Source organism: Ambystoma mexicanum, chromosome 9, assembly GCF_040938575.1.
Source record: "Ambystoma mexicanum isolate Mex_15411 chromosome 9, UKY_AmexF1_1, whole genome shotgun sequence".
Taxonomy (NCBI): domain Eukaryota; kingdom Metazoa; phylum Chordata; class Amphibia; order Caudata; family Ambystomatidae; genus Ambystoma; species Ambystoma mexicanum.
The window spans coordinates 180,271,810-180,290,130 of NC_090931.1; the positions used below are offsets into that span (position 1 = coordinate 180,271,810).

General features: G+C 50.3%; 1 protein-coding gene across 19 annotated transcripts in view; it reads right to left on the reverse strand.

The window, feature by feature from the left end:
• The window catches only part of PHLDB1 (pleckstrin homology like domain family B member 1), a 500,781-nt gene that overhangs the window by 217,405 nt on the left and 265,055 nt on the right, over positions 1-18,321 (reverse strand). For all 19 annotated transcript variants that reach the window (XM_069614411.1, XM_069614410.1, XM_069614414.1 and 16 more), the window contains one exon: positions 4,250-4,375. In XM_069614411.1, coding sequence (XP_069470512.1) covers positions 4,250-4,375 — 126 coding nt within the window. The remainder of the gene's footprint in view (positions 1-4,249; positions 4,376-18,321) is intronic.

The window sequence follows — 18,321 nt, forward strand, 5'->3', positions numbered from 1 at the left end:
GGAAGAGCAGTTGCTGGACTGAAGATGTTCTACCGGGCCCTGTGCTGATTTTCAGGGTACAAGATGAGATTACATGTGGGGTGTCAGCGTCCACCCAGTTTTTTCTACAGTGCTGACTCCATCCCCTTGGGCGTTTTTGAGGCCAGCAAGCAAAAAAGCATGTCTGCTCAAGTTTTTTCGCCCACCAGGATTTGTCCCGGGTGCCCATTTCTCAGGGCACCCACTAACCCACAAAACCACATGGAAGTGTTTCCAAAGCACACTTCTTGTATTGGTATTTTTCGTTCCATAAGAATATTTAAATATAGATATTTGGGTTAAAAGGGTGTACGCCTTTTATACTTTGCCAGCAGTGTTCTAGGAAAATCTCTTTTTTTTCCAGGTATCGATGATTCATTTTGTGCAAGACGATGCTCATTTCTATTTTGAATTTTCCTCTATTAGGAAAGGCCAGCTGAATTAAAAGTGCGTGTTTCTCTTTAGGATACCCTCAGTCCCTGTGCGTACGCTAATGATCCGCCACACTTATTTCTGGACTTGAGCCCTATTGATGACATTTGAAGCCCTGCGGAATTGCTTACTCTGGCTGCCTCAGCACCTTTCCGGTAAATAGGCTTTGTTAGGATTGCACTATCCTGCAGCACAAGCACTTTGCCCCGTCTGACCCAGGGCCAATCCCTGCCCTTATATCCCTGGAACGTGCAGTCACATTAGGTAGGTTTGCATTGCTAACCGGTGATCTTCATTGCTCTGTCCTGCTCTTACTCGTCACAGTACTTTGAGGTACCCATCTCTACAAATGATTCAGCTCACTCTGTCGGCTACTCCAAAATAAGCCTCACTGTTGATGTTGCTACAACCGTGATATCAACAGTTAACATTTAGATAAAGAACGTCAATCTTTTTGAACCCTTACGGATATGAATGACAAATTGTGTGACAATGCAAATAAAGGTGCCCCATCTGTTGCCGCCCGGGCCTTGCAAATCCCAGTACTCTATTACACTCTTCATTTACAAATATTCCTTGAAAGGGGCAACAGATATAAAACAGTTTTAAGAGATCAGAAGGACGATCTAGGTTTTCGCTTCCCACCCCCAAGTCGTCCCACAGGAACTATAACTCCTCCAATTCCACTCCATGTTTTCTGGATAGCCATGCAAGATACATTTGAATACAGTGGATCTAAATGGCCGCCATTTACACAGAGAACGGCTGTTCTGCAAACCTGGTGTGGGTGAGACTCCCTACGACTGGACTTGGAGATGCCATCTATACATGGTCTCCAGCTTTACTCTGACTACCCCCAACGTGTACTCCCTTCGGGAAAGTTACGAACACTCCTCTTTCGCATGGATGGAAAACGTCTCTACGGGATTTCAAGCAGAAATGCAGCTTGTGAAGGATGAGTGACCAGCGCCAGTGACCTCAGGGATGGGGCAGGAGGAGGCTGCGGATTTCACTTGCATGAGTAACGACGTAACGACTAAACGACACCGAGTGGGATGAAGTGTGCGTCAACGTCAGGAAACTGAGCCGTCTACAGGGGAGGGGCGGGGACTGGGCGCTGTGGTCACTGACAGGCATTCCTCGGTTGCCGGCCTCGCAGCAGGGCCTCCCAACCTGTGCCAGAGGAGCCAACGCTTCACTGTACAAAAGCTGCAACTAAGGGCCATTTTCTGCCACGCTTGCAATGGCTAACCCGGCAGACGTCAGCAGGCTACTGCGTCTAAATACCCCCGTCACCAGATTCTACTGCTTAGGTATATTATGGAGCGTTTGTACTGCACCCAAGCCACTAGGCTTGTCTGATGGTTGGGGCAGTATTGTGACTGACCCCGCTAGGCAGAGCTGGCCTTAAGGGCAGCAGCGCCCTTGGGCGAATTGGCACCCCCCACGCCCACCGCGTGTCCCTGGCGAGGAGGTTAAATAGGGCGCGTTAGCACCCCATTGCCATTGAATGAGCCCGCCACTGCGGGTGCATTCAATGACAAAGCGCCTGCCACGCCTTCTGCCGCTAAGCCAGCTAGGGGGAGCCCTTGAAAGACTTCCTGGGCTGGTGTGGTGTAGGGCTAATGGCGCCTTTTCTTATGAAAAATGCCCGTGGCGGAGGGGCGCATTTAAATGCACCCACCACCGCGGGCACATTTTACAATAAAAGGCTGCCTGCTGCGCCTTCTCCCACAACGCCAGCTCGAGGGAGCCCTTGAAAGACTCCCCCGAGCTGGTGTGGTGGGGGCTAATGGCGCCTTGGGGGGCGTGGCGCGTGGGTCGGTCGCCCGGCTCGCCACCCCAAAGCCGGCTCAGCCACTAGGGTATATGCAAGGACAACACATTAGTGGTTACATGTGCACAAGCTGTGTCTGTGAAGCACGTTTTTTTTAATTTCATTTTATTTTAATACGATTTCTTCATAAGAACTTTCACATTTATATTTGCACAATGGCACTACACATATCCGCCATTCATACCATAAATAAAAAAATGAACCAAATGTATATATCTTCACACGATACTAAAATCCATACCTTCCTTCTAGAAGGAAGGTATGGATGCCAAGAATGAGTCTAGTAAATTACTTCTGTTAACTTCCTCCATACACTATCAAGTGCGTTGATTCTCAGTATTTAAAGAATAACACCAAAAAGCATGGCTCTTAATCCCTTCAAAATGATTGACCAACCTACCTCCCCAGCTTGTTTTTAAAATGCTGAGGTGTAGGGTGGTGAAATACATTGATATTGTGAATTGCAGATTAACGGGGATATTCTTTGCGCTGCTCCTCCCCTCGCTGTCCTACGCTGGCAGTTATCTTCCCGGGTTACACACAGCGCTTTTGTTTCTGTTATCCTTATTAACTAGAAGTGTATCTATTTGAATGTGCACTTCCGGGTTAGCAGCTGAACTGCGGGGAGTATGGGAACTGTCTCCTCCCGGTGATTGGACCACATTTCAGTAGGAACTGTCACGCAGGGACGGCCAGGTTCAGAAGCAGCTTCTCTGATCAAAAGCCATCCCATGGCATGAGATGAAAGATCACATGATTTCATCCCCTCTGATGTCATCATTATGCTAATTAATGTTTGAAACTTGAACAATTCTACCCCTTTTTGCTCATAGAATGTTGGCACGTATGTGGGGGTGTCACTTTGACTTTGGGGAGTTTGCCTGCTTTAGCATTCAGAGTTGAGAACTTCATAGACCTCTTAAAACTCAGAAAAAGATTCTCTCTCTCTCATATATATATATATATATATATATATATATATATATATATATATATATATATATATATATCTGCCCTCGTCCTTGTAAAACATCCTGTTCAGTTATCTTCAAAGAACATAAGGGAGGATAGCTCAGGGGCGATGCATTTGTTTTGGAAGGAAAAGTAGAGCAACACAGCATGTTACAAAAATATTAAGTCACAAAGTTTTGCACTTGAGCAAATCTGTGGGCATCAATGATTGCTCCCATTTCCTTATACCGGATTCATCAAAGGCTACAACTGGAGCAAATCTGTGGGCATCAATGATTGCTCCCGCTTCCTTAAACCGGATTCACCAAAGGCTACAACTGGAGCAAATCTGTGAGCATCAATGATTGCTCCCGCTTCCTTAAACCGGATTCACCAAAGGCTACAACTGGAGCAAATCTGTGAGCATCAATGATTGCTCCCGCTTCCTTAAACCGGATTCACCAAAGGCTACAACTGGAGCAAATCTGTGAGCATCAATGATTGCTCCCGCTTCCTTAAACCGGATTCACCAAAGGCTACAACTGGAGCAAATCTGTGAGCATCAATGATTGCTCCCGCTTCCTTAAACCGGATTCACCACAGGCTACAACTGGAGCAAATCTGTGCACATCAATGATTGCTCCCGCTTTCTTTTACCAGATTCACCAAAGACTGAAACTGGAGCAAATCTGGAGCAGGCTGGACTGTCTCTCTGGTGCCCACATCCAAATGCGATGCAGAAAGCTTTGCCCAAGGGCACCTCAGACATAATCAAGGCAACTCTATCTGCTCCAGTTTAGGCTTTTTGTGATTCAAGGATTAGGCAGCTGGAGCAAATCGGAGATGCTCGAGGGCCTCTCCAATTTTCTCCCTTTCAAATCTTAATGAATCTGACCCATATTAGAGGGTGCTTTGTACACTGGGGCACTAAGAAGGTGCTGTAATCACACACTTCTGCATGGCCCAAAGTATTGGTAAAACCTTGTGCAGGGGTGCGTGGCGCATAATTACCCGAGCTGTGTCCGTAGGGCGCGGCCGGGCTCCGCCCTCCTGCGGGGATCATGCTGCGCATCCACTGGGCCTCGGCGGGATGGTTGAATCGCAGGAATGTGGATTGCCCCAAGCAAATCATGCACCCTGTGAAGAAAGGACAATATCTTTTATTTATATAGTGCTTTTATGCAAAGCCCTTTTAATTACAAGATTTTAATACACATTATCACCGCAATCTAAATCAAATGAGAGATCAGAGTTCACAACTGGGCATCATTCTTGTGCTCTGCGTTCCCACTCACGCGTGCTGGGATCACACTTGATATCCCTAAACACCGCTCCCTCCTCGCCAAGCTCTTACAGAACATTTTAGGACACTTCTGCGCCACTAGTGTTCACCACCCTAACATCATATCCCAAAATATACAGAGCATGTGGCAGCTGCGAAGGGTCCAGGGTCAGAGCCTGTTAACAGCTCTGGAGGCTAAACAACACACACTTCCAAACTGCAGGGAACACAAAAAGGTACAAAACCTGCCCACTTCCCTCCACTGCACTATCGTGGCATGTGTAGGGGTGCAGTAGAAGGACTCTGACACAAAGGTGGCATGCTTGGGGCTAAAGACTCTAATTAAATAATAAAGCAAGAGAAAGACTCTTTCCCTATTCCTAAGAGGTGATTGATTCCCTGCCTCATCTAAAGTGACTGTCACAATGTTTGTTAACGTAAAAGTGTTTGCCGTCCTGTGTCAAGAAAACCTTACTTCTGTCCCTTACACTACAAACTAAAGAATAAAGCAGTACTGTTCAGGTCCCAGGAGAATGTCTCCCCTCTGCTGTGTTATGGTCAAAGTTCCACACAATGCTTCCTTGGTGGGCCAGGAGAATGGCTTCTCGTGACGTTCAGTCTCAGATAGCCTGAGGGAGTAATGACTTCCTTCCCCAGGTCATAAAGTTCCAAACAAGATTCACTTTGTAGACCAAGAGAATTTCTCCCTTCTCCTGGTGTTAAGTCTCAAATAGCCGGTGGAACGACTCCCGTCCCCAGGCCACACCGTTCTAAATAATACATTCTCTGTGGACCAGGAGAATGCCCCCTTCTCCTGGCATTTGGTCTCAGTCTAAAAATAACCTAGGGGAATGACTCCCCTCCCCAGTCCCGTTGGACCTTCCTCCTGGTCTGAGTTACCAGGAGAATGACTCCCTTTTCCTGATAAATATAAAGCAATCTCTTACACCCAGCGGGAATGACTCTTCCCCTGGTCTTCTCCATTAGATTTGACACTTACAACACCCAACTCAGTGTTAGGAGGGTCCGCGACCCTGGCTTCTCTTTGATTGGGCCCACTTGGTTCCTTTCCCTGCCAAACATTGCCACAAGGAAACGGACTCATATCAATCTCTTGGTTTGGGTCCCTGATTCAGGTTTCTCTTCTTTGGTTTTGGTAAATTGGTCCACTTCCCTCCCAAGTACTACCTCAAGAATGAAAACTCGTATCGCTCTCCTGGTTGGGTCCCTGGCCCGGGTTTCTCTCCCCTTCTCTTTATGTCCCCTTGGTGGTATGCAGTAATAAAATTTCAGCAAAAATGTCGCCTTTACAAAAGATCGCGGCAAAAATGCAGCGGTTTGACCTGGTAAAGGTGTACCCCATTATACCATTTAAGGGGAGCGGGGGTTGTGCGGGTGTCCCCCTGCATCCTTTACATGGATGGCGGCGGCAAAACCACTGCCTTTTTGTCACGATTTATTGTGTAAACGGCCATTTTTGCTGCAATTTTAACACATGGATCCCCCTTGGCTGCCTCATTTGCCAAGTACTGACACGAGGGGATTAGTCCTGCTCATTATTTCCATACATGGTTTTGCAGATCTCTTGCCCGGCCCTTAGACAGGCGGTATGGACAATGCCTCTTGCGTTCGCGTCACCGTCTGCCAGCCCTCCATTACCGTCTGGAAGCAGTTGGGCAAAGAAATCCCGTTGTCCTCTCGACTCCAGTAGCAGACTGCTCTCTGCTCCGCCCTGGCCTTCTCTGGGTCTCCTCCGTACTGCCTGCGCTTCAGTCTCTCACCCTGGTTGGCTGTATCCCCCTGAAAGGCAGTCCTTTCGTTTTTATGGCGTTAAGAGGAACCATACCTCCGTGGAAGTCTATACCGCTACAGTTCCTTCTTGGTATTGTTCCTCATTGTTTCTGTGTTCCACCTTGTCTCAGTACTTGGATTACCTATGTTCCTGATGTTGTTCTTCGTCTTAGTACTTTCCAGAATCTTGAGGTAGTCTGTCTTATAACAGTATATAGGTCTACTCTATACAAAGAGGTTAGTAGAAGGAGAGGCGAGAGTGTGTGGGGATCTGATGCTCTCGTAAGGGCTATGCCCTAGATGGTTGTCCTTCTCCCTGGTGGGATGAGAGGGGAGGTCCAGGGGGGTCTCTCCCCATCAGATCCTCATGCAATATTCCATCCCCAGGGGGACTATCGGGTAGCAGCCTCACCTCCCTGGCCTCATGGAAAAGGGCTCCCCCTCTGGGAGAAGTGACAACATGAATCATCACACATGCCTTGCACACAGTTAGCCTCGGATATTTCTTCAGAATATCGCTCCCAATAGCCTCAGATACTTCTTCGGAATATCGCTCCCAAGGGACAGGCTATTGAAAAGAAATCCAGGGCCCACCAAGCCTGTCCTCTTTAGGGATGAAACAGCATACCTCAACCAGGCATAGTCCACACAGATGCATGGAATCCAGGGACTAACTAATGTGTCCCTCCCAGGCAGGAACCAAAACAGGAATTGCAGAAAATCCATTGTCTAACGAATGTGTCCCTCAGAGGCATCAGCCACACAAGTCCAGGGAATCCAGGGTCTAACTAATATGTCCCTCCCAGGCTTCAACCACAAAGGACATGCGCTACCACACAGAAATGTTTTGTTTACTGGTTGTTTGCTAAGGGGGTTAGTAATGGGTGGGGTCAGAGCTACGTTTGGAGAGAAGGAAAACATGGGAATTTAGAGGTCCATTCACAAAACAAAAATCACATTCCAGGAGCAACGCAATAATCACCATAAAGGCAGCAGCGGGTCAAGTTCATAGACCTCAGATTTCTTCCATGTCAGGGGTCTGCAACATTTGGCTCTCCAGATGTTTTGGACTACAACTCCCATAAACTTTAGTCAGTAGAGTCAATGGTGAAGGATCACAGGAGTTGCAGTGCAAAACATTTGGACAGCCGCAAGTTGCAGTCCCCTGTTCTAGCTTTATGACGGCTTACAGTGGATCTCAGGCAAGAGGGTCAGAAGATGGAATGGACATTGCGGATAGGACCTAGTGCCTTGAGGGGGATTCTCTACTCCACAGGGAGCCAACATGAGCTTCCCCATTAAGCAATGAGTCCCAGTGTTTCATGGCAAAGGTCATTCTAGGCGCCTTATTTAAAAGGTGTTCCATTTGGTGAGTTGGTTTACTTGGGCCCATGTAGGTAGACTTTCTATGATGCAAACTGCCGAGGACCAAGGCTTGGAAGCTTTCAATTGTCTCTGGCATCAGGAGATATGGCGCGATTGTCTTAGCTGCGTGAAATTAGAACAAGGCCTTCTGTGCGACCATATTGATTTGCAGGAGAATGTATTGTCAAAAAGAATTGCAAAGTTGTTGGCTTCTGGGGAGCAGAGCAAGAGGGTGCAGGTGCGCTGACCATTTAAAAAGGTAATGGTTATCGGATCAGTTGAAGGCCAGTTTTCTGTGCATTACGGCACAGAGGGTCATCAATGGTCCAATCAAGACTGCTCTGCAGGCAGGTCATAGCATGGGCAGGTATGATGTCCAGTACAATCTGTATACATTTTAAGTGTGGGAGTAGGACCCCCCCTAACCACCTCAATTAGCTATGTGGAAGGCTTGACAATCAATAACCCATGGGAGATAATAGAGCCTTGAGGGACACCACACATCAGGGGACTTGGTGGCAAATTGAAACGAACCGCCTTGGCTTGCGTGGTGCAGTCGAGGACATACCTGGTAATCCACTTCATGGGGGTGCCCAGGGTACGAGTGGTGGTGGCTAGTCCATACAATAGCAGTGGATGGTTGACGGTACCACGGGCCATCGAGAAATCAAGCAATACTTACACCACTATCCTATCCTGGTGCTAATCCGCCAGGATTGTTTTACTTGTATACGGACAACATATTAGAGTACTTCTCTGGGGCGGGAGCATACAGAGGCATGAGCATGCAGAAGGGTATGTTACTCATCCAGGGTCCAACCACCTGCCTTTCCAAGACACGGTCCAACATATGCCTATATCTGGGTCCTGACCAACACATATATATATATATAAATCTAAGGCCCAACCAGCCTGTTGTTTACAGCTAGAACGCAGCGGAAAAAAACAATCTGAGGGACCTCGACGCGTGAGGGATTGTGGGTACAACGCACGTCACTATAGGGATAGTATTTCAGACACGCCTTGTCGACGTCCCTTTTCGACTATGAAAAACAAAATGCAATACTCCGCAGTGACCACTGGATGTCGGACCTATGCACAGCATGTGATTCTAAGCAGATTAACAAACATCAGAAATATATATATATTTCTAAGGCCCAACCAGCCTGTTCACAGCTAGAACGCAACACAAATCAAGGGCTCAAACAACACGAAACCACAACCATATCCAGGACTTGGAGCTTCTGCTTTCAGACATGGTCACACGGACAGAGGATATAAGGCCCTGCGAGCCTGCCCCTTCCAGACTCACAGCGCTGAGACGCAGCTATCCAGGATCAGAGCACCCTGTCACAATCCAGGGCCCACCCGGTTTAGCCAATCTAGGCAAGAAGCACTGAGACACAGCTATCCAGGGCCAGAGCACCCCATCACAATCCAGGGCCCACCAGGCCTGCCCCGTCCAGGCATGAAGCACTGAGACACAACTATCTCGGAGCAGAGCACCCTGACACAATCCAGGGCTCACCAGGCCTGTCCAATCCAGGCACGAAGCACTGAGACACAGCTATCCAGGGCCAGAGCACCCCATCACAATCCAGGGCCCACCAGGCCTGCCCCGTCCAGGCATGAAGCACTGAGACACAGCTATCCCGGACCAGAGCACCCTGACACAATCCAGGGCTCACCAGGCCTGTCCAATCTAGCCACGAAGCACTGAGACACAGCTATCCAGGGCTAGAGCACCCCATCACAATCCAGGGCCCACCAGGCCCGCCCCGTCCAGGCATGAAGCACTGAGACACAGCTATTCAGTCCAGAGCACCCTGTCACAATCCAGGGCTCACCAGGTTTGTCCAATCCAGACACGAAGCACTGCGACGTAGCTATCCAGGAACAGAGGTCTCTGTCCCTTCCAGACATGTTACCACACAGTCTAACAATCCAGGGCCCAACCAGCCTGTCCCTCACAGGGGTGAAGCACTGACATGCAGATAACCAGGGCCTAACCAGCCTGTCCCCCACAAGCATAATCCAATAGAAACACATATCCAGAGCCTAAGCAGCATGTGTAGACATGAGCCAAGATATACCTTTATACAGGTCATAAGAAGCCTGTCCCTGCCAGCCAATGAACAAATGTTACATCTATCCAGGGCCTACGCCCAGCCCCTCCCAGCCATTAACCAGTAGGTGCTAAATACAGGTCCTAATCAGCCTGTCCCTCAAAGGCTTGAACCAGCAGATACCATGTATAAGGCATAACCAGCCTGCCCATCCCATTATTGAACCAGCAGATACCTAGAAAGAGAGCCTCACCAGCCTGTACCTCACAGGCATAAACAGATACCTCGACACGGGACCTTATCACAAGGTCCCTCTCTGGCAGTTATCGAATGATGCAGCTATTCAGGCCCCAAAACGCCTGCTCTCCCCAGCCAAGAAATACCATATTTGGGCCTAACCAGCCTGTGCCTCACAGGCATGCACCAACAGATATCATACTGGAGCCTAACCAGCCTGTGTCTCACAGGCATGCACCAACAGATACCATACTGGAGCCTAACCAGCCTGTGCCTCACAGGCATGCACCAACAGCTACCATACTGGAGCCTAACCAGCCTGTGCCTCACAGGCATGCACCAACAGATATCATACTGGAGCCTAACCAGCCTGTGCCTCACAGGCATGCACCAACAGCTACCATACTGGAGCCTAACCAGCCTGTGTCTCACAGGCATGCACCAACAGATATCATACTGGAGCCTAACCAGCCTGTGCCTCACAGGCATGCACCAACAGCTACCATACTGGAGCCTAACCAGCCTGTGTCTCACAGGCATGCACCAACAGATACCATACTGGAGCCTAACCAGCCTGTGCCTCACAGGCATGCACCAACAGATACCATACTGGAGCCTAACCAGCCTGTGTCTCACAGGCATGCACCAACAGATATCATACTGGAGCCTAACCAGCCTGTGTCTCACAGGCATGCACCAACAGATATCATACTGGAGCCTAACCAGCCTGTGTCTCACAGGCATGCACCAACAGCTACCTATATCCAGAGCTACGATCCAGTCCCTTCTAGGCTTTGTAGCACGCAGATAATGAACCAGGTCCCACCCAACCAGCCTGACTCACCCAGGCGTTAATCACGACATAAAGAGGCACCGGCTCCGGCGACCAGGTCCCTCACATGCATGTTAAACCTTATTTATCCAGGGCCTAAACAGCTTGCTGATTCCAGGCATCATCACATATAATCATTAAACCATTGGCCCATCCAGCCTGCACTTCCAGGCATGAAGCGCTGAGATGCAGACAGCTAGGACCAGACTAGTTCAGGGTCAACCAGTCTACCGCTTCGGGAAGGCGCACAGACCCACACAGCTATCTGGGACTCCACCATCACATCCGTCCCAGGATTCAGGCAAGAAATGGCTCAAGACACCAGCTACCCATGTCCAGGGTCCAGTCATCCTGTCTGGCAGGGAGTTTTCTGCACAGGCCTCTGGTGAGGGCTGCAAAATCATCTATCCTTAGGATGCTCAGTGCTTGACCCAGAAGATGTCCAGACTCTCCAAAGTGGCAGCTATAGCAGAGCAGTCAGGCTTCACTCAAGAGAGGAGAAAATGCTGGAGGATAGGTGGCAGAGCAGTCAGGCTTCACTCAAGAGAGGAGAAAATGCTGGAGGATAGGTGGCAGAGCAGCCAGGCTTCACTCAAGGGAGGAGAGAAGGCTGGAGGATAGGTAGCAGAGCAGTCAGGCTTCACTCAAGAGAGGAGAGGAGGCTGGAGGATAGGTGGCAGAGCAGTCAGGCTTCACTCAAGAGAGTAGAGAATGCTGGAGGATAGGTGGCAGAGCAGCCAGGCTTCACTCAAGGGAGGAGAGAATGGTGGAGGATAGGTAGCAGAGCAGTCAGGCTTCACTCAAGAGAGGAGAGGAGGCTGGAGGATAGGTGGCAGAGCAGTCAGGCTTCACTCAAGAGAGTAGAGAATGCTGGAGGATAGGTGGCAGAGCAGCCAGGCTTCACTCAAGGGAGGAGAGAAGGCTGGAGGATAGGTGGCAGAGCAGTCAGGCTTCACTCAAGGGAGGAGAGAAGGCTGGAGGATAGGTGGCAGAGCAGTCAGGCTTCACTCAAGAGAGGAGAAAATGCTGGAGGATAGGTGGCAGAGCAGCCAGGCTTCACTCAAGGGAGGAGAGAAGGCTGGAGGATAGGTAGCAGAGCAGTCAGGCTTCACTCAAGAGAGGAGAGGAGGCTGGAGGATAGGTGGCAGAGCAGTCAGGCTTCACTCAAGGGAGGAAAGAAGGCTGGAGGATAGGTTGCAGAGCAGTCAGGCTTCACTCAAGGGAGGAGAGAAGGCTGGAGGATAGGTAGCAGAGCAGTCAGACTTCACTCAAGGGAGGAGAGAAGGCTGGAGGATAGGTGGCAGACCAGCCAGGCTTCACTCAAGGGAGGGGAGAAGGCTGGAGGAAAGGTGGCAGAGCAGCCAGGCTTCACTCAAGGGAGGAGAGAAGGCTGGGGGATAGGTGGCAGAGCAGCCAGGCTTCACTCAAGGGAGGAGAGAAGGCTAGAGGATAGGTGGCAGAGCAGTCAGGCTTCACTCAAGGGAGGAGAGAAGGCTGGAGGATAGGTAGCAGAGCAGCCAGGCTTCACTCAAGGGAGGAGAGAAGGCTGGAGGATAGGTGGCAGAGCAGTCAGGCTTCACTCAAGAGAGGAGAGAATGCTAGAGGATAGGTGGCAGAGCAGCCAGGCTTCACTCAAGGGAGGAGAGAAGGCTGGAGGATAGGTGCAGCTGGGTCCCAACGGACACAACGAGTATACTACAGACATGTACTTGTGGGCTACACATAAAACACCTACACATGAAATAAGTACTTGAGTTATAAAACAGTGGGGTAGAATATTTATAAAAACAGTAAAGTGGGCCTAAACAGCCCCTTCCCACTCCTAAGCTAAATGTATGACTGGAGTACTACATTCTGTAATCCTAAGGAAAGGGGATCTCTAGACACGAGCATCACACATTATCGAGTCATTCAAGATCCACAAATGCCACACATGGATAGTTGCAGTAATGTGCTCGACCTCTAGTACAGGTGCCTGGAACCATTGGCTCACCAAATGTTTTGGACTACAATTCCCATAAACCCTAGCCAGCATAGTCAATAGGCAGAGATCATGGGAGTCAAAGTCCAAAACATCTGGAGATTCAGAGACTGCAGATCCCTGCTCTAGTATATTGTAGAATCTTTATTAGACATGTAAACCATGTACCCAATATGCATCCCAGGTGGAGAGGGGGAGAGAGCCAATCCAAACTGGACCTGAAAGATACACTAAGATTCAGACTAGGTGTACGCTTACAGTACGAGACCTGCTGGTCTCATTACACTGCTAGCAACATTCCAGACAGGACGTAACCACAGGCAGGCATGGTATCCATGTCCATTCCAGCAGGCAGGAGTGGAATACATGTACATTCCAGCAGGCAGGAGTGGAATACATGTACATTCCAGCCGGCAGCCATGGTATCCATGTACATTCCAGCAGGCAGGAGTGGAAAACATGGATGTAAACTCACCATGCTCTCTCAATCGCCCACAAGTGCCTTTCTAACACAGCCCCACCTTACCTAGCACAGAACATCAACAAAGTACACCCCAATAGACCTACCAGAGTTCCCATTCTCAGAAGTTGCTCCAACCCAAGTTCAAACGAACCAAAAGCAGGAGGGTTTAGCTTCCCAGTTCTAGCTGCCAAATACTGGAATCCTCTCCCACCTGCCCTCAGAGCAAAGGAATCTTACTGGGTCTTTTGTAACAACAGAAAACCCTCAAAATGTGGTTATTTACTACACTCCACATAATAGTCTGCAGCCTGACTGCACCATTAACATGTTTATGCTGTGATGGATTATCCTGTGTATCTACTCCTGCAACTTTATCACTGCACTAATGTTGTTAATTGCACCTATGACCATGCCAAACCTGGGCTCATGTAACTGGAACAAGCACCTATGACCATGCCAAACCTGGGCTCATGTAACTGGAACAAGCGCCCTGATGCCCACATGTGTGTGCGCTCTACAAATAATAAATAAACAATTAAATCAAGAATACCAGCTAAAAATCAAGATCTTGGTAGTAAAATCAAGGGGCTCAAAGGGAGGTCCTGCAAAAATGTTCCTGTTCACGCAAGTAACTTCCAGGGTCACTTTTGAGGAGGTTAGTAGCTGAAGAAAAGATCCGCATAGAAAGTAACCAGACCAAACCAATAGACAGAGCTGTGCTTATGGGATAAAGTCCAGTAAGTCTGTGTTCCACCCCACCGGTGCAGAGATGGGGGCAACCAACCCCAGGGCACTTCACAGGAGAACCCCACGAACATTGGGGGGGGTGGAGTTATTTTACTGTGGGATCTCGCCAGCGACGGTAGCAGGGGGATTGGAATGGGGGGTTTGCGATGGGGAAGGAGAAAGGGAGAGAATTGTTCTTCTCGCCTACTCCCCCACAAACATTTTTATGAAAGAAGATTGGTCGTGAACATGTGTTCCTGATTTCCTGCTGCCCAGTACAATATTAACAACGGATTTCATCGAGATCCTGATCAGGCTTGGTCTTGTGGGCAAGTTTCTCACCTCTGGTTCCAACCATCTCAGTATAAATCCCAGTTTCGGCAGCGCGGCACCGCTTAAAGTCTCCCATTACACTAAAATAAATGAAGGATGTAAATACATTCGTTTCCCTGGATCTGATATCCAGGCAAAGATTTTTTATGGATCCCGGATACGGGAACATCTGGCCCAATGGCAACACTGCCAACAGACAGTTCCGCTTTTGAGGACAAGAAGACCCAGCGAAGATGGAAGCAAGGCACGATTCAGCGAAACAAATGGAGAAACGCGGCTAAAGGGCAACGCGCAAAATGCAGCTACCACGGACCAAGGAGACCGCTGAGGGTAAGGCTCACAAATAACCCACCAGCACAGGGTGCAGAAGTATGTACTCACGATGGCAGTTCCCAAAAATACAGCTCGAGAATGGCACCCGGTAAGCACAGGTCTTTCTTTGCAGGGGGTATACAGGATTCGAGCCCCCAGGGACTTCAACTCTGGACAGCTGAGGAGAAACTTCATAGGAATGGGGACTACCCGCCAGGAGCAAGGGCAACAACAGATATGCCACCCTTAAAGCGCAGAAACCTGACCAAGGAGTGCTGGGCGGCTTGGAGGGCATGATGTGTCAGCCAGCAGAAAACGGTCTCAAACTGGGGGCAACTAGGAAGGTGTGCACGGGACTGCCCAGATGAACAGCAGAGGTAGGGTAGCTATTTCCCACCACCCTTCAGGAGGACGGCAGCTTCCAAGCCGATGATGCACAACCGAGCAGTCATTTGGAGAAGCAGCAGGAAAACGGCCCCTGAACTGTTCCAGTAGGGAGGTCCCAGCCCTTCTAGTGAAGACGACTAGGAGTAGGATGAGCACCGCTCAGAGAGGATGCCCAGAAGCCAAGAGAAGAAAGCAGACCTAAGGGAAAGGACCCAGGACTGAGCCAGCCTGGCAAGACATGGTCCTAAAATGGCAGCAGCAGCAGCAGATTTGTGGCAGAATCCCGCCGCATGCAAATCAGCAGAAATGTGCAGAATTGAGGATTGGACAGGGTCACACCAAGATATACCCATTCACTCAGAGGTTGGTCTAAGCCAGCCATCCAGCTGCAAAAAGGGTGTGGTTCCGTGGCACGGACCTATAAGTATACAGGCTCCCACAATCCCTTCATTCCCCAGAGGTGATGCCCGATACCCCTGGGCTGCGCACTGCGTGATGCCCAATACCAAGGGGCTATGCTCTAGCTCCTCATTTCCCAGAGGTGATGCCAGATAGCCAGGAGCTACGCACTACGCGATGCCCGCTACCCAGGGACTATGCACTAGCTGCTCATTCCCCAGAGGGGATGCCCAATGCCCAGGGGCTATGCACTAGCTCCTCATGCCCCAGAGGGGATGCCCGATACCCGGGGGCTGTGTACTAGCTCCTCGTTCCCCAGAGGATGCTCGATACCCAGGGGCTGCGCACTGCGTGATGCCCGATACACAGGGGCTATGCACTAACTCCATGTGCCCCTGATGGGATGCCCAATGCCTAGGGGCTATGCACTAGCTCCTCATGCCCCAGAGGGGATGCCCGATACCCGGGGGCTGTGCACTAGCTCCTCGTTCCCCCATAGAGGATGCTCGATACCCAGGGGCTGAGCACTGCATGATGCCCGATACCCAGGGGCTATGCACTAGCTCCTCATGCCCCAGAGGGGATGCCCGATACACAGGGGCTATGCACTAGCTCCACGTGCCCCAGAGGGGATGCCCGATACCCAGGGGCTATCCACTAGCTCCAGGTGCCCCAGAGGGGATGCCCGATATCCAGGGGCTACGCACTAGCTCTTCATGCCCCAGAGGGGATGCCCGATACCCAGGGGTTATGCACTAGCTGCTCATTCCCCAGAGGGGATGCCCAATGCCCAGGGGCTATGCACTAGCTCCTCATGCCCCAGAGGGGATGCCCGATACCCGGGGGCTGTGCACTAGCTCCTCGTTCCCCAGAGAGGATGCTCGATACCCAGGGGCTACGCACTGCGTGATGCCCGATACACAGGGGCTATGCACTAGCTCCACGTGCCCCAGAGGGGATTCCCGATACCCAGGGGCTATGCACTAGCTGCTCATTCCCCAGAGGGGATGCCCAATGCCCAGGGGCTATGCACTAGCTCCACTTGCCCCAGAGGGGATGCCCGATATCCAGGGGCTACGTACTAGCTCTTCATGCCCCAGAGGGGATGCCCGCTACCCAGGGGCTGCTTTTAGCTCCTGCTAGTCAAATCTTTTTCTCAATCCTTGTAAGGCTCGACACTATGCAACTCTCTTCCCCAACCTATAGCCACGTTTATTCACAGCGCTCTGAAGCCATCATCTGGCAGCGTGGGCGCTTTACAAAAACAAGTTCGCACTTAGAAGAACATATCATTTCTTGCAGTCCCTATGGGAGGCGGAAAAGAGCCTGGGATCGGTCAGCGACACCCCTCTATCCCCTGACCCCCTTTGAACAGGGCTTCTAAGAAGCCAGGTATGCTGAGGAAGAGTCAGTCACAGCTTAGGCCAGTGCCACTGGACCCCCAGAAGGGCTGCAGCAGAGTCAGTCTCGGCTCATACCTCTGTCCCTGGAAGACGAGTAGGGCTGGGAAGAGTCAATCGTAGCTCAAGCCAATTCGGTTACACATCCTTCTAGACAGATGGTGGGTTGAGGGGGATGGACGCCCCTCCGAAAATACCTTCCCCATCTATATTTCTGTAGGTCTGTGCAAGGCTGGTGGAAACTGGAGCTTGCACGTGGTGACACGGGTCTCCCAAAGTAGATAAAAGAAAGGTCCGAATCTGGGTTCCTTTTTACCACACTGCCAACGGGTGCCGCGGTAATACCACATGCAGGCCCCTGTTCAGCGAAAGCAAGGCTCGTCCGTGCAATGCGATAGGGCACTGGGCCAATATACCTGCTGCAGAGATCAGTGTGCAACCCAAGATAGCCTAATGGCTTAAGGCACCTGCTGCAGAGACATGTGTGTTACAAGAAGGTCGGACGGTCAAATTCCAATCAAAAGTAAAAAAGGGCTGGGGTTAACCAGTCCGGAGAGTGCCCTTTTTAAATCCCCACAGGATCAGCCGCCATCTTTTACCCTGCACATATTGATAAAAGGAGTACCGCTGAAGATGATAATATTATCCGTTGTTTATAGCGCCATGGCGCTGCACGACTGTGACAGAAGGCACTGTTTATAGTAGAGTGCAGTAAAGGTTTACTGGCGTGCCTTGAGGATTGGCGGGCAATGTCCAAACCTCGCTGAGTTACTACTGCAAACATCAGGCTCTGGAGTGGAGCGAGCAACTGTCGGTTAAAACACATCTATGACGTGGCAGTGTGTGCTGAGCAGCAGATGCAGGGGAGTGGTGTGTGAGTAGGGGTGCCAGGCAGGTGTCGGGTTCACGCGCGAGTGAATGGCTGATGAGAGGGTGGGAAAGAGGGGGCTTGAACTGGTGAGTCAGTGCGCCAGCCAGCAAAGCTGCCCGGATTCATGGAATAATTTGCCTGTAAAACGGGGATTTGCCGGTGGTGGAAGCATACAAAAAAAAGTGGTGGAACTATGTTCCCTGCTGGCCTGCCACCCCCTCCCCCACGAACCCCATTGCCACGCCCCCTCCCTCACGCAGTCTAAACCCCCAGGCAGACACCTGCTGCAGGGAATGTTCAGTGCAGTGCACTGAAGTGCAAGTTTCAACTTCTTCCTACACTCATATTTTAAAACTAAACCATTCCGGAACGGTTTCTTTTCTTGAAAAAAGTATAGGAATAGTAAACCTTTTCTCAAAAAAGTAGAGGAGCACCGCTCCCAGCCGCTTCCGTCCACTTCGACCACTGGGTTTGCGTGCCATTCTGCCCGCAAATCCCCATTCGTCAAACAGGGATTTGCAAGCAGAATAGGGTGACAGGGCAGTTAACATATAAGTAGAACTACCTCTTGAAAGGGGCTGTCAAGGCACTACACTTCAGTAGCATTTAGAGGAGAAGGGGATGTAAGTGTTACTGAT